At 42.5% G+C, this 16115-nt stretch overlaps 1 protein-coding gene and 1 long non-coding RNA gene across 2 annotated transcripts; one reads left to right on the top strand and one right to left on the bottom strand.

Annotated features, from left to right (window-relative positions):
- Nucleotides 1-4882: 4882 nt before the first annotated feature.
- On the top strand, nucleotides 4883-9423 carry LOC147193981 (uncharacterized). Its single transcript, XR_015102965.1, has 3 exons — nucleotides 4883-5690; nucleotides 7263-7551; nucleotides 7723-9423. It is a non-coding gene; the product is annotated as an uncharacterized LOC147193981 (long non-coding RNA).
- Nucleotides 9424-11643: 2220 nt separating this feature from the next.
- Nucleotides 11644-15837, bottom strand: tmem120aa (transmembrane protein 120Aa). The gene is made up of 12 exons (XM_086131103.1): nucleotides 15704-15837; nucleotides 14793-14911; nucleotides 14560-14691; nucleotides 14189-14248; nucleotides 14007-14102; nucleotides 13792-13881; nucleotides 13423-13488; nucleotides 13283-13344; nucleotides 13113-13205; nucleotides 12743-12807; nucleotides 12095-12163; nucleotides 11644-12013 (listed from the first exon to the last, which is right to left on the bottom strand). Exons 1-12 carry the CDS (start codon nucleotides 15779-15781, stop codon nucleotides 11900-11902), a joined length of 1044 nt encoding a protein of 347 aa, XP_085987229.1. The 5' UTR covers nucleotides 15782-15837; the 3' UTR covers nucleotides 11644-11899.
- Between the last annotated feature and the right edge of the window lie 278 nt (nucleotides 15838-16115).

The following is a 16115-nucleotide window of genomic DNA, read 5'->3' as shown; positions in this document are numbered from 1 at the left end:
GAGTGAAGGAGGCGACCGAAGGAAACAAGGAGAAATGTGAAGGGACGTGGAGACAAGGAGATGAGTGAAGAAGGCACAAATAAAATGAAGGAGACAAGACTGAGTGAAGTAAAGCAGTGAAGGATACATGCTTAAATGCACATTTAGGAGACAAGAGAAATAGAAATGAAGGAGATGAGGAAACAAGCACAGGAGACACATTCAGGAGACAAGGAGATGAGTGAAGGTGGCAAGAAAGAGTTACAGACAAATTGAGTAAAGAAGATTAGTGAAGAAAACAAGGAGGCAAAGGAATTACATGAAGGAGAAAGACGGAGGAGACACATTTAGGAGACAAGGAGATGAGCAAAGGAGGCAAGAATGAGTGAAGGGGGAAAACTAAGTGAATGAGATGAGAACAAGAAGTGACTCATATTGAAGACAAGTAAAGGATTTGCTGAAAGGAGGCTAGATATGAGTGACAGACAAATATGAGTTAAGGAGACAACGGAAGGAACTGAGCGAAAGGAATCACATGAAGGAGACAAGGGAAGTAGGCACATTAAGAAGACAAGGAGATGAGTAAAGCAGGTTAAGAAAGAGTGAAGGAGGGAAAACAGATTGAAGGAGATGGGTTCAGGAGCCAACCGAAGGAGGCACATGGAGCAGACAAAGAGACAATGAAACGACTGAAGAGTGACAGAGATCAAATTGAATGAAGGCGATAAGTGAAGGAGGCAACCAAAGGAGGCAAACAGACACATTAAGGAGTAAAGGACATGAGTGAAGGAGACAAAACGGAGTGTATGAGGCTAGTCAAAGAGGAATGAGACACTTGACTGTGAGAAGACCAGTGAAAGAGACAAGACTGCAGGAGATAAAAAGAAGAATGCAAAAATGATTGAAGGACACAAAACTACGGTAAGGAGACAAGGAAGAAGGAGAAAAGTGGAGGAGAGCAGATTCAGCGAGGAGATGAGAGAGGGGCACAAGAAAATGAAAAGAGAAAACACATGAGGGAGACAAGTAGATGAGAGAAGGAGGCAATATTTAGGAGGAGACAAGTGAAATACGACATTGAGGAAGGGGACTAGTGAAGAGGAAACAAGTCAAGGCCACAAAATTGGGACCAGATTGAAGTTAAGGAGGGAAATAATAAGGATGGGAGTCTCATGGTTAAGCCCTCGGTTGGTTTTTGGGTGTGTGCGTGCATGTGTGCTTGTCATAACCCTCTTATCATGTCCTAATTTACCACCTCATCTGAATCCTCAAGGTCCAATTCCTTATCGCAATACCACACCTAATCACATGCTTTTTGGAATAGTTTATTATTCCTAATTTGTATTCTTATGAATGCGTTTTAATCAAGGTATAATTATAAACGTAAACTGAAATGAATGAATGAATATAAAACCACCCAATAAATTGTTGGAAGTCATTCCTATCCAACCTTTGGGCACAAAAAGCGGGATTAACTACAAACTGATTTCGTTCATTGGGACGTGCTGTGTTTAAAATGTCCATCCATCCATCCATTTTCCGAACCGCTTGATCCTCACTAGGGTCGCGGGGGGTGCTGGAGCCTATCCCAGCCGTCTTCGGGCAGTAGGCGGGGGACACCCTGAATCAGTTGCCAGCCAATCGCAGGGCACACAGAGACGAACAACTATCCACGCCCACACTCACACCTAGGGACAATTTAGAGCGTCCAATCAGCCTGACATGCATGTTTTTGGAATGTGGGAGGAAACCGGAGCACCCGGAGAAAACCCACGCAGGCCCGGGGAGAACATGCAAACTCCACACAGGGAGGCCGGAGCTGGAATCGAACCCGGTACCTCTGCACTGTGAAGCCGACGTGCTAACCACTGGACTACCGGGCCGCCCGCGGGGGGTGCTGGAGCCTATCCCAGCCGTCTCCGGGCAGTAGGCGGGGGACACCCTGAATCAGTTGCCAGCCAATCGCAGGGCACACAGAGACGAACAACCATCCACGCCCACACTCACACCTAGGGACAATTTAGAGCGTCCAATGAGCCTGCCATGCATGTTTTTGGAATGTGGGAGGAAACCGGAGCACCCGGAGAAAACCCACGCAGGTGTTTAAAATGTAATTAAGATATAAAAACAATTCTCCCTCCCATTGCAATTTACAAAAACATTCAATTGTATTCACGCTTACATTTATATATATATATATATATATATATATATATATATATATATATATATATATATATATATATATAATTAATCGTTGTAACATCCTAAAATAAATATTCGTGTGTTGCTCATATATAATACAATATATGACCTGGGCGTGTCTCATTGCTCCAGGCAAAAAATGTTGACTTCCCCTTTGAAGTCATGGCTCCCAAATGATGGATCGCTTCCATTTTAGCATTTTAGAGCTTCCAAATTTTTTTTTAAATCAACCACAATCTGTTGTGGCTTCCTTCAGAAGACAAAAAAAAAATACAAATAATTTGTATTTAAAATAGAAAGACAACGCGATGACGCTGAATCTGACGAATGTTAGGTGGGATCTTATATAAAAAATATATATATAATTTGGCTAATAATTCTGCAGTGCCTTTGCATGTGGCGCAGGAGAGCTCCAGTCCTCCGTGCACTTTTCAGACTTCACTTAAGCAGCTAATTTGGGGAAAATTGCGAAGACGAACCAGGAAATATGTGGTTGCAATTGAGCCACCTTTGCCAAAACAGCTGTCACAGTGAAGCGTCCGGGGTGGGAGGGTGGCGGGTCAACCCCACCTCCAACCTCACCCCCCCCCCCCCCCCGTCCTACCACCACACCCAGCTGTTCTGTCGCCCTCACACGAGCCCCTTCAGCTGCTGCGATCGTGGAACGTTTACGGCTTTGTGGCTCCGCTCTCTAAAAGCCGTGTCATTTCCTTTTGTTGTCCGCCAGCGGGGTTTGTTGATGCGTTTGCACGCCGGTTGTCTCCGGGACACATAATATAAATCAAAAGAAATCAAGTTTCAGTTTGCCCTGTGGCATTTTTAGATGGAAATAAATTGTTAGAGGGCCAAGCACTGAGTAGGCTTCTCCATGGCAAAGAGTCTAAAATTCCAATTACAGGGCAAGTGGGCTGTGCCCCAAAACAATGAATGTGTCTCAATCTTTATAAAAGAGCGTTCTGAATCCTACAGCAGTGAGAACAATTCTGCATTGAAGGAGGATTATATATATATTTTTTAAATTATTCAGCAAGGAGAGCGTGATTTCTCAAGCCAGAAGTAAACTGCATTGGCTAATTTTGTGTCTGACAGGCAGGTGCGAAGACTTACCGCTAAGGCACAGGCAAAATGATAAGCGACAGAAATAATTAATATTTTTCTGCTCAAGTAAACATATTTGAAATGCCAGAAACAAACACTATTATAATATGTCGTCTATTGAGCGATGCAGCTTTCGAGTTTCTAAATAATCTAAGGGCTGACTTGGACCCAGTCACAAGAAGGAGTCATGCCATACAACCGATGACAAAATGCAGAATATTAACTACAAAATGTTCAGCATATACTTAAAATAAAAAGTTATGGTTCAAACTAACCATAAGCCAAACCCAGCCAGCAAATTGGTTCAAAATATTGAAACGTATGCCGTGAATATCGTAAACCAAAGACTCTCTCGGCCGACTTCACTGTTGATCATTGACAAAACGATTGTCGTTGCGTCACTCTAAAATGACACCATATTGGCACTTATGGTGGGGCACTGCCCCATGTCCCCCAATTGATGACTCCCTACTGAGTCCCAAGCAAGATAGCGCATGCTAGAGGTGATTATGTTTTCTTCATAATCATGTTGAGAAATTTTACCATTTCGTCATGTCTGGACAACGTGCCCAAAAGGATGAGTTGCAAGTGACGTAACAAGCTAGTGCAAGCCTTCTATGTCTCACACGATATTTTTGAGACTTTGGAGATGACAGCGAAATATTGTTGAGGTGCTGTGTGAGTGACATCACATTGAGCAACGATGCTAGCAAACTTCGGTGATGCCACGTTCGTTGAGTAGTACACGGACGTTATACGTTCATGAGTATTTCCGGTATGTCTTGAAACAAGACGGACAACATTCTGTTTTGTTGACTCATATTGACTTTTGCCTCAAACAAACCATCTCTACATACTGCCGCGGGGTCTCACAAGAATTTTGTCGGAAACCGTACAACAACATAAAAACCTTCACCGTGTCACTCATAGTGTACCTACTGCAAAACACGAAGGGGACTGGGGCTATATTGCTGTTTGCTTTCATTCTCATGGATTATGTAAGAAGTTAGTAAAGTAGCTATGTGGGAATAATTAATGAGTGGCTAAATAGGTCAGTAGATCACAAGTCTGCACAGTGTTTTGCACATGGACTTGATCATGAATTGGGAAGCTTTGGTATGCGGATGCGGCGTGACTGGGAAGGGTTACACAAGAGCGGGAGCACTTAGTTCCAGTGGTTTCACGTCCCTGCCAAGTGGTCCACAAACCAGGCCAGCAGTGTAAAAGCGCATGTTGCACCTCATCATCGGGGGACTATTTGCTTTGGACTCCGGCCAAATTCTCTCCCCCGTCACTCAAATCTATTTGCAGACTGGCCGGCTGCTCATAAACAGGTTTTTCATCTACTGACACAAACGCACACACGTGCACGCTTCTTTGTTTTATCAACAGCAGCAACCCCCACCCCCCACCCCCAGCTCCCTTTTTTGTTGCATTTGTATAGTTTGGGTACATTTCGCAGGTTCAACCAGTTAGATGTATGTTCAAAAAGAACGTGTTGGGGGTTTGAAAAACTAGACGTTCACGACTCATCCTCAAAGCTGCTGAACTATGACCTTTTTACCTGATGACCTGAGGCGTGTTCAGGCAGCGCCCATTTCAACTCAGCCTGCCTCCATTATCGTTCCTGCAATTTTTTTTTCTAAGCTCAGTCTGCTGTAGAGTTGGAAGAAGAAGTAGTAGAGCCCTTTGGGAATTGTCTGGATCTCTGGATAACTTAGTCCTAAAAAGTGAACTGATCTTTAAGGATTTTGTTTTTTTACTCTAATTAGCTTTTGGAGAAAGTCACATTGGGGGCACGAGAAGGTGGACACAGCAAGTTCCATAGTTCAAAGTGTCTGGGAGTCATTGTTTCAGCAGCAAAAATCCAGAAGCACGTCTCTCCAAATATCCTTTGCTTGCCGAGTCTGTTTTTTATCAAAAGGGAGGGAAGGGCTTTAAGAAAACATAGTTGAACTTGGCAGTGAAAAATCCTCAACCTCATGCAAAGTTCTTCTCCTGTTTCCCCCCTGAGGGAGAAATAAAGATGAGCGCTCTGCCAAATCATTCAATTTTAAAGCAAGTCAAACTTTTTTTTGCTTCTTGATTTTTTTTTTTGTCGCTATGTTGCCGACGGGAGGTGAAGTCACTTTCAGGATTTCTTTTTTCTTTTTCTTTCAGGGAGAGATGCTGTAAAATTCCATCATACAAGATATTACCTTAATTGATTAACTGTTATTTTATCCACAACAAAATAAATGTTACTCTACAGAATTGCAGAAAGGGCTATTTTTAGTTTAGTTTTTTTTTGGGAGGGGGGTTGTTTTTTGTTTTTTAGGACAGTGGCCATGCTCGGGCGGCACACGCGGCGGACACACAGATTGGGGCCAGAGCGCTTCACTGCGGGGGTGCCAGACCAAGTCAAGGACGTGAGTCATCAGAAGGAAATAAGAGGAAGGGAGCGGGTAACACCCTGACAATTAAAAGCGGATTTATGTCCGTAATATCCAAAAGCGAATTACGTTGAACGGCGACAATACCCACGAGCCATCAGGCAAGATGGAGGAGTGAATAGCTCGCTATTATCAAGTCACTTTTAGTGTTTCAGTTCTGTAACATGACCGCACAAAGAAGAGGATCTGGGAGCGATTTACCTCCTTAATGTGTGCTGTAGCCACCTGCGTCCCCAACAGAAATTTCCAGATCTTGGTCATTTTACATTTGGGGCGAGTGGATCAGTGCCCCGACGGATCCAGCAGATCACACTAAGATAAATGGGACAAAAACAAATAATGTTGAACATGAAAAGATGAATCCGCTGTTAATTTGTTATGGTGATAAAAATAAGATTTTAAAAAATGGTTTTGGTCAAACGTATTTTCATACTCATTTTCGTTTGACCCCCCCGCCTACTGCCTGAAGACAGCTGGGAAAGGCTCCAGCACGCTCCGCGACCTTTGCGGCTCAAAAAATGGATGGATGGATGTTTACTTTCCTTTATTTAAGCACAGTGTCGATGTTCAAACAGATCTACTTTATTACTACTTTCCATTTGCTGCAGGATTGGAACCGCAAGAGGAATGATGAGACAGAGAGTGACCCATCACTCAGAGTATTGTGCGTGTTTGTGCAAGCTTAAAGAGCATAAATGGGTTCGCAGACATAGGAGGGGAAGAGGGAAGCGTAGGTACCCCGGCGTCATCGCTCAGGTGCCGTGACAGCGTCCGCCCCGGAGGCCAACGTCACGTTAGCGCTGACCCCCCCCCCCCACTCCCAGACACAGTCGCCATGGCCATAAGACGCCTTAATGATGTCATGGATCAAGGTGGGACACCTCCGTATCGACACATCAGCGTGTCGTTCATGACATGCTAGTTGGAGTGTAGGGTGGTCAATATTCAAGGGAAAAACAAATAGGGGAGGCCTGAGACCCAGGTGGCCTAAATACAAATGATTAAAATGTAGTTTAGAATTTAGTTAATGAAATTAAGAACGCATGTAGAGCAAAGGGTGGGCAAAGTTTATTTTTTGAATGGCCGTTTTATGCTACTGCAGTTATGAACTTTCACTAAAGGTCTGCAAGAGACAACATGTACCGCAGTGATTGCTATAGGGTGGGAAAGAAACCCAACAGAAGGTCGTGCCACCCGACCGCATAATTTGAGTGACGACCCCAGGTGAAGTCACCGCAGCCTCGGCACTCAATCATCACATCACATTAAGAGTTGTGGAGTTCCCAGAGTGTGTTAACAGTGCTCAAGTGCGACGTTTGGAAACAGGTGAAAGGCACCTTTTATTCTGGAGAGATTTCACGCCGTTAATCGCCAATCCCGGTTGGAGTTTACCGTCAAATTAAACATCAAACAAAGAGAATCACACATCCTGTATGGAGCCGAACATTGTCTGATAAAGTTCCACGAGCTTAAAGCTAGCGTGTCATGCCAAACGAATGAAAATAAAACTCGAGGAGACGTTATAATGTTTTGATCCTTACTTTGCAGACTTCCAAGATACGACAGCGGGAACCCCATTTTGAGTACTGATGGACAGAAGGCCAGACTGAGCGAGACAGCGCAGCCATTAAAAGCGGTTAGGTGGTAACCAGGGGAGACGAGTGCTTTGCAACAATGGCCGCAGTGAAGACAACAACAATGAGCCTTTGGAAGTTAATGCAAAAAGACGAACACTGGACAGAAAGGGATGGGTGTGATATTTTAAAGCTGTCACACAGCACTTTTGTGCTTCAGCATTGCGGTCTGACTGCTGACTGAGATGTTTCTGCATCCACCAGTGAGTCAAAGTACAAATACTTCACTGTTAGATAGTATTTCACTTGAATACAGTGGCGCCTTGACTTGTTGAGTTAAATTCGTTAAGTGCTTATAGTGGTATGTTTTTGCAGCTTACACGTCGTTGTGTGTAGGCATAAGACGCTTGACAAATTAACATTTATTTTTCCAGGTCATGGAAAGGACCTCCTCATCTTGATAAAAGAAGCCCCTCATCAAAAGGAGCTTTTTTTTTTTGTCCCGAGTTTATTGTGAGTAATTGAAGAATTGTACATAAATTGGGAACCCAGAGGCTTGTGTGCTCTGGAAATAAATTCATCGATGTTTACCAATCTTCAAGCCTGGATAAATGCAGATGGTCATGTGGTTTTGAATTCTTTGGAGAACGATGTCAAGCCGGGCCCGGCATGTTCCAGCCACAAACTCAATCTCCAGTCCACGTCGACCATTGAGTGCACCTGATACACGGCTCGCTGTGCACGGCGGGAGTCTGCAATGCATTTAGTCGGGTTTGTATGCGGGCGGACGTGAGACAAAATGCTTTGTGATTAATTTTCTCGCGGCTCGGAGCAATCGGCCATCTGGTCCATAAGAAGCCGCGGCGTGTGGGAGTGGACTCGCTCAAGCACTTTATTGTCTAGTTGTTCATCCGGCGGCCCCTTAGGGCCAAACGCACCTGATATGAGGGTCAAGGACTGTGGGGGATGATGAATGAATGTGTGTATTTAAATATTTACCTTGAACATTAATACAGTATATGAATGATTTCATATGCCTAATTCCCACGTAGAATTTTTTTCATTTTTATTTTTAAAGGAAAAAAATATGTCAGGACTTCCACAAAGAACAGGCGATAGGTTAGGTCGACTGTACAATAATTGTAGTCGTTCTTCACAGAGAACACATGCCTGTGAGTAAAGTCAATTTGTCTGTCTACATGTTTTGCTTCACTGTTTGTGTTCAAATACCCTTTGCTGCAAGGGTTATGACACGTGACTCTGATGCTATTCTTATGAGGCTCGTTTCCCATTGTGTGTTAGCATTCATCTTGCGCACTTCAAGACAAAGTTATTGTATGTGGATACTACTGCATGACTGTATTTTTTTATTTAACATTATTCAATTATTTTTCTCCATTAGGTTGCACGTGATGCACATGTTCAAAATATGGAATTCCATTAAAATATGAAGTTTTATAGTTTTGATTATAGTTACATATTAATTTTTCCATCGTTTAGATACAGCAGGGAAGTAGAGTGCTTGTTGAGCATCCCTAAACACGGAATGATTTATTTAGCAAAAATGTCATCATTTCCATGAGCTGTTTATATTTTAATACCCTAATGTTAAAAAACTAAAAAGGCAGTGGGACACAGCCTGCTTCAAAATGCAGTTTGATGCTTCAACAAGAGGTATAAAAAATAAAAAATAAATTATATCCTTTCTGTCTGAATTTGGTAGCTGCTATGGCAACAAGCAGTGCACAATCAGCTTGGTGAATAGTCAGGGGGTCGCTCAGTGCTCGGTTAGGTAGGGTGTCCTGCTGGGGCCTATTGCTTTAAAATAAAGATGAATTCTCTTTTTTCCTGCACTCGGCGGGGGCCATGAAGGTTTCAGTCTTAGACAAGTGGATGCAATCATGCCCCCCCCCACCTTCTTATTAATTATGGATATTTCATTGTGTTGTGCTCACCGTTCACATTACTGCGAGTATGGCCTGCTGTTGTGGGACTTCATTTGCTAATGAGAGAGGGGAAGTTACAGCGGCGTTCAGAGCATTAACACTTGTTTTCTAGAGGGGCTCATTTGATTCAAGCATTTACATAAAATGGATGAATGAATTATGACACCAATCACCTCTGATTGGCATCATTTGAAGAATATTAGGGGAAAAGGTACGATGCAACACTCAAACAAATGTGCATCACATACATATATAAATGATTAGCATTTGTGTGCGTTTTACTTTTTCCAAGTTCCTCCGGGTCTTTGATTAACCTGAAAGCGCCGGTACAGAAAATTGATAATGGGTGAATTCTAAAAATAAATCCATCCATGTGTTACAAACGGTATACACGAGTATATAGTCAAAGAGGCCCACCACTGTTTCCACTGTTTGACACCTCCAAGAAGTGAAAGTGGAAGAAAACTGAGTTGGCGTCGTTCATCCACACCAAACTCATCCAAGTACGATGTTCCCAAAAAGCTGGAAGCGTACAACTGTGCAATCCGTCTTTGATTTATTTCGAATTAAGTGGGGTGTCCGAAGACTTTTGTGCACATAGCGCACGGCTCACGATCCTCTTCTTAATCAAAGACTCCTCTCGGTCCCCTTCTGGGCTTCACTTCTTCCTTCTTCTCCTTTAATCATTCCTGTGATAGAAGCTTATCACCTCCCAGAGGAAATGAGTGCGTGTCTGACCCGCTGCAGATAACAAGCCTCCCTGGTGGACGAGCTACTCAGGCCCCAGTGGAGCGGCTCTTTATCTGTGTCCAGCAGGGAGGCCAGTTAGCTTGAAGGCAGAGGTGTGAAAAAGGTCCGCTCCGGCTCTTTTTATATTGGCCTGTGGCATGTTTAGAAAAAAATTCTTGTGTGTAAAGGTGCTGCTGCTTTGTGAAATGTCCCTCAGTCCAAGCACGATGACTAAGGTACTGCTGCTACTGTACTGAAGTAGTTTTCTTGATGTCAAGGAACTATGCTGTAGTGAGTTGAGGTGCTCCATTTAAATAAAGGTAATTACAAGGCACCATCTTGTGGCATATTGGTGGCAAAGACCTATGCTGAAGTGATTTACGTTACTTCATTTCGACAAAAATACTGTTTACCATACAACTTTGTTCAAATTAACTGAGGCACTTCATTTAGACAAATTAGTGCCAGGAACAGCTGAAGTTAAGTGAGGAGCTTAAATTTGACAAATGCAGTGCTTTGCTACAAGAGGAAGAGTGATTATTTCATACACACGAATGTCTTTGCAGCAACTAAAAGTCACTTTACTTGCAACTATGACAACATTTGCCCAGTGAAGCTGTGGTGTAATGTTCATTTTCCACGGAGTAAATAATAGCTTAGCATATTGACCTACATATTGGATTGTTTAAAAAAAATTAAGGTGAACAATCCTGAGGCTAACGAAGCCATTTTGGCAGTGCCCCCCCCCCCATCCCTTACATACAGTTTGTCCTTGGGCTCCTCGTTCCCCTTCCAGCTTCTAATGAGGCACATGAAAGAGGAGCAAACTGGCACAAGAGAATCCTCTCCACCAACCTCACCCTCCAGCCCTCACGCATACATTCACATGCACCTCCCCCGCCCCCTTCTACAGAAGTTCCGCCGCAGCAAATTGGGTGTAAAGCTGCTTTTCATTTTAAACTTTCAGCTGTGGTTTGCCTGTGATCTTATGGCGCCCCTTTTCTCGCCTCCTTTCATGTCTTTGCATCAAGAAAATGTTTAAATCATAAAGCAGAGGACGTAGTGTGCAGCCGCACAGGAATATCACTGGTGTGACTTTATACATATGAATGTGTGCCCAACTTGTTAAAAAAAAAAAAATTTGCCCCCGGCAAATGCTTGGGAAAAAAACAGCTACATTGGAAAGCATTCCAATTGAAAACGAGTTTGATTTTAATAAATGACTTTTTTTTTGGGGGGGGGGGGGGGGGGGTGTTGGCTAATCTTTATGTAGTGCTCCGAATGATAACAACAACAAAAAATTTAAATTTGGATCAATTGTGTTTCAATGAGGCCAAATTGTGACGTTGTGTCTCAATGCCGCCATCTTTTGGACATTTTAGTACACTGCACTTTATTACAAACTACAGCAGGGTCCCGTGATATGGTTTCGAAAAGAACGCCATGGCGACTTATCGCCGTATTTACTTCCTTAGTTACTGTTTTGCATTTGATTGTTTGCTCTTTATAACCTACAGGGTCTTTTCATAAAAAATAATAATAAAATAAAATATATTACTGTAACTGTGACTTGACTCCTTAACCCAGGACCTCATGTTTGAGGCATTCATGCCACACACTAACCCAGCATGCTGCCCTTTCTCAACTCCAATTTCAGCGCACTAAAAACACCCTATAGTATTTAATTCAGTGCAAGCTACCTTTGTACAGGAGTGCATTTATTCAGCAAATCCTAAATGACACTAGCATTTTCCCCACGGAACTGTGCACATGCTTTTGTGACGCATACCGATGAATCACATCTACAGTAAGTACACTTGGGTAACATTCTCCTATAACCCACTACCAATGAGCGCCACTCACTGAGTGACAACGCAAGGAGAGCAGATAAGGGTAACAGGCGTAACAGTAAAATGGAGGTACAAACGCTGAAGTCCTACAAGGACTTGGGCTTGTCTTGGTTCATCATGTACTTGTTGTAGACCACCCCCAGTGTGGTGAAGAAGTTGCCAAGAAACAGGGTCATGTAAGAGCAGCCGCACATCGCCACCTCGAGCACAAAAAGCACAATTCTGTTTTGAAATGTATTTCAATCGACTGCATTTGAAGGTGAACGTATTAGGCTGCACACCTGCCACTCTTTGCACTCTGGTAGCTGGAACATCTTGAAAAGTGTGACGCCATTGTAGAGCTGCCAGAACTGTGAGGACGAGGAACAACATTATGATTTTCATTCAAACGGGCTGAATGAAAAAAGAAGCAAGTGAAACAAAGAGTACTTGAACCAGCCACATAATTTTGCTTTAGTTCAATGGTAACACAAAAATGGAAATCGCCATAGATGGGCAAACGAATAGCATGAGAGCTTCGGTGTTAGAGAAGTCACACAAATTGACAATATAAGACAAATATTCTTTATCCTCTTATAAGTACGTGTGACCGTCTCTTTCACGTATATCTGTAAATCTGTATTATACTGGCTCCTCTGGCCATGGCACGCATGTCAGAAGGAGCAGCACAACATTCACTTAATGAAGCAAAAATGTAGCAAAAATTTCTTTACATTCCATTTAAATGTGTCATTACTGCTGATGTAAAGTAAAATATTAAAGAGTGATATCTTCCTCATAACATTACAAAAAGATGAATGACATTTCTGTAAATCTCAACGGCGAGTTACGCTTTGAGATGCATTACAAGCATGGTAACAGAATGAATTAAGCCACCACTGTACCGCATATGTCAATTCTTTTAAGAGAGCTGTGGAAATTCAACTCACTTGTCCAAAGAACAAGAATGGCAGGAGGAAGGTGAGTCCCCTCCACATCCATGACTGGAAACCCTCTGAAGAAACACAAAAAAAGAAACATAAACCAAGGGGGGGGACCATATTTTGTTACTGCACAAAGTGCAGCAGAGTTCAGTTTATTTAAGATAGGATCATTAAATTTAGGAATTGCATTAAAGATTGGACGTTGTTTGAACCACCAATTACTTTTATTTAAATAAAATAAAATAATAATAAACAGCTGAGACTGTTTGCGCTTCTGAATGAATGTGCCCAGATATTGGATGGGGACGCGGTATCGGCAGATACTCAAACTCCGCTTACTCTGAATCAGAATTGGGTGCAAATATGTGAAACTAACCAACGGTGAGATCCATGTTGTGTCGTTCTCCGAGGGCTCGGAGTCTGTACAAGCAGCCGCTCTGGTAGTAATACTGTAAAAACTGGACAAAACCTACAGAGTGGAGAGAAAATCAATCACACTTGAAGTGAAGGTCCAAGTCAAGTAGTTAATGGGATGGGATGGTTTACTTTGGTACAAGCAGTAGGAGAGGAACTGGTTCCGAAACATTTGGTACAGAGTCCCCTCGGGCCTGTGCGCAGAGACAAAAATGTTATGAGGTGTACGGGGGGGACTTGACTTGAGAGAAGAGAACTGGATAAGGACTCACCACGTGAGCATGACTCCTGAAAGGAAGGTCGACACGTAGTGATGGAACACCCACCAGCCTCGTATCCTGAAAGCAGATGACAGCGAGGCTGGGAACGGCTGTTTTTTGCGATACAAAAAAAACATGAGACTGAGATAAATGAAGATAAAACCCGATTAGAACATTGAAATTTATTGGGAGATTAATCAGAGGCACGTTAAATCATTTCAGAACTTTTCCACACGGACTATGACCTATAACCTGTACCACTCAATGGAATCAGGTTCACTCAATGGACACTCAGTAATGTTGTGAACGCGAATCTAAATATTTGTCCTATCTCTGCTTGGCATATTGCAAAGAACGCTTGCATTTTATCCAATCATGCACCTGGAGCCGTTATTGATGAGAATACTCTCACGAATGGTGAGCGTGCAGTAGTACCACACCAGGAGGAAGTTGAAAAGGGCGTCCAATGCTCTGGGAGAAGAAAAATAAATAAATCAAGTTGGAGCTGTTGCTAAACCAAACACTGATTGAATTAGTTTTACACTTTGGATTACAAAATGAGCAGCACAACAAAAGGCACCGCTGTTATGACTTACCTGTAGCTGAATAAAAAGCGACACGTGAAGGAAAAGAGGAAGAGGATGACAGTGAGAATAAGCTTAAATTTCTCATATTCGTCCTTGTAGGCAAATCTGTAAAGCAGGGGAGAGATTGAGGACGTCAGCATGTGTGCTGTAAAACAGTCCGCGTGACAACAGGTGGATGGGAAGGAACTTACTTTGACTGCTTATTGAGGAGTGTAACGTTGACATTTCCTAAAACAAGAGTGAGGTATAGCCTGAAAGGAGCGGGGGGAGAAAACGGTAATTCAATCAACAACTTAAGGTACTGCAGTGTTACCTTGATCTCCATGTACAAAAAAGTTGGGGAAGTTTTTTCATGGGTCTTGAACGGATTGATTGCATTTCCACTAATTTCAATAGAAAACATCGATTTGCTATCATTTATCAAATAATATATCATTCAGCCAACGCTGTATGACTTACTTATATTATGATAAATTGTGTTCTTAACCTTGTCACTCTACACATATAAAATGACACTAATAGATGTCGGGTGCCCAAAAAACATAATGAAGGGAAATCAAACCCGTTTTTCTTTGGCAGAAAGGCTTCCATCTCAGAAAAGGCATCGGCTCGCTCGCCGATTTCCACCTGGATGTCGGCGATGGAGTCCACTTGCTCCAGACTTAACTTTTGCTCTAGGTGGTTGACTTTGCATCTAAAAGTAGGAAAGAGCTTTGTCGGACCCCACAACACTTTGTTCCATTGCGTGTTGCCATGTTGGTGTGTTCAGGTGCTAAAGAAAGGCCACAAGCCTACTGTTCAAGCGATGACAAGAGATCTTTCAGCTTCTTCCGATGACGTGAGATGGCGGACGTGCAGCTGTTCTGCAATTTGGTGACTTCCTCGAGCTTAACTCTGTACAGCCGATGTGTGTCCTGAAGAGTAAACGGAGCATTACAGTATTGCCTTTGTAAAGTTAAACTTTATTCCAGCCATTTTCTATTCCACTTGTTCGGGGGACGTTCAATATCCGCATCACTTCAACAACACTTCCTTGACATCAAGTACTAATTTGCTATTAGTGGCCTTTTGGCACCATTTTAGGGTTAAGTGTTTAATTCGTGAACAACAAAGAGTAACAAAAAATTGTATGATATTGGACAGTGATATTCATCATATTTGGCCCCCCAAGTGCATCAATACTGTACGATATCACAATATTTAGGACTGTTTGTGATTAAATATTTACGTTCATATTCAAAGTTTACACGGCTGAACATGGGCGGACTGAGCTAAACGAAATTGAACGACTGAATGCTGGTGGTTACGACATTTCAAAATAACAGGTTTTCATTCAACTTTTTTTACATTTGTAACCTATATGTGTATTTCTTACAAATATGTTGTGTTATTATGACCAGTGATTCCGACATAAGTACATTCGGGTGACCCGTTTATTAAAATGTAGCGCGTAGCTAGCTACATCAACGTGTCAACTGTGGGTTTGTTCAAACTTTGACAGCCATTTGAGCTCTTGTATGTTTTTGTGTTGTGTGTATTCCTACTTAACATGTAGCCTAAAGGCACAAGCGGTTATTGAAGAAAAACAGGGTGATGTTCAAACACAAGGAACACGGCACCGCCTCCTAGCTAACCCCCGAGCTCCCTCTGTGGACGTCTAACTACAGTACAAAGCGTACAACTGACAGACGGTGAAAATAACTCACCTGAATTTGTTGATAGTCCTTCTCTAAATCTCCCCACTCGCGAAAACACTCCGACACGCCGGTCGGACTGAACAACATTTCGGCTCCGACTGAAGGAAAGTACAGTAATGAACGAGTGGTCAGTCGTGAAAGTGTGGGGGGGGGGGGGGGGGCGTCCAGTACTGGAGTTGTCAAAGTGAGCAACAGTTGCTGCCTGTTGTCAAGTAATGCGTTCCCCCAAAAAAGTATGATTTCCGGTATTGGCTTTCAAAATAAATATCAATTCAAATAAATATTTCACACACACACACATATTATATATATATATAAAATTAAAAAATATATATATATTTTTAATTCTACTTTATCTCATTTTAGAACCTAAAATTGGCTAATAACGTAGTTATTAGTACCATTATGCTAATGCCTGTAA

This window comes from Hippocampus guttulatus, chromosome 15 (genome assembly GCF_054856545.1).
Source record: "Hippocampus guttulatus isolate MCC_2025c chromosome 15, RoL_Hgut_1.0, whole genome shotgun sequence".
Lineage (NCBI taxonomy): Eukaryota > Metazoa > Chordata > Actinopteri > Syngnathiformes > Syngnathidae > Hippocampus > Hippocampus guttulatus.
This window is presented reverse-complemented; position numbering and strand designations above follow the sequence as displayed.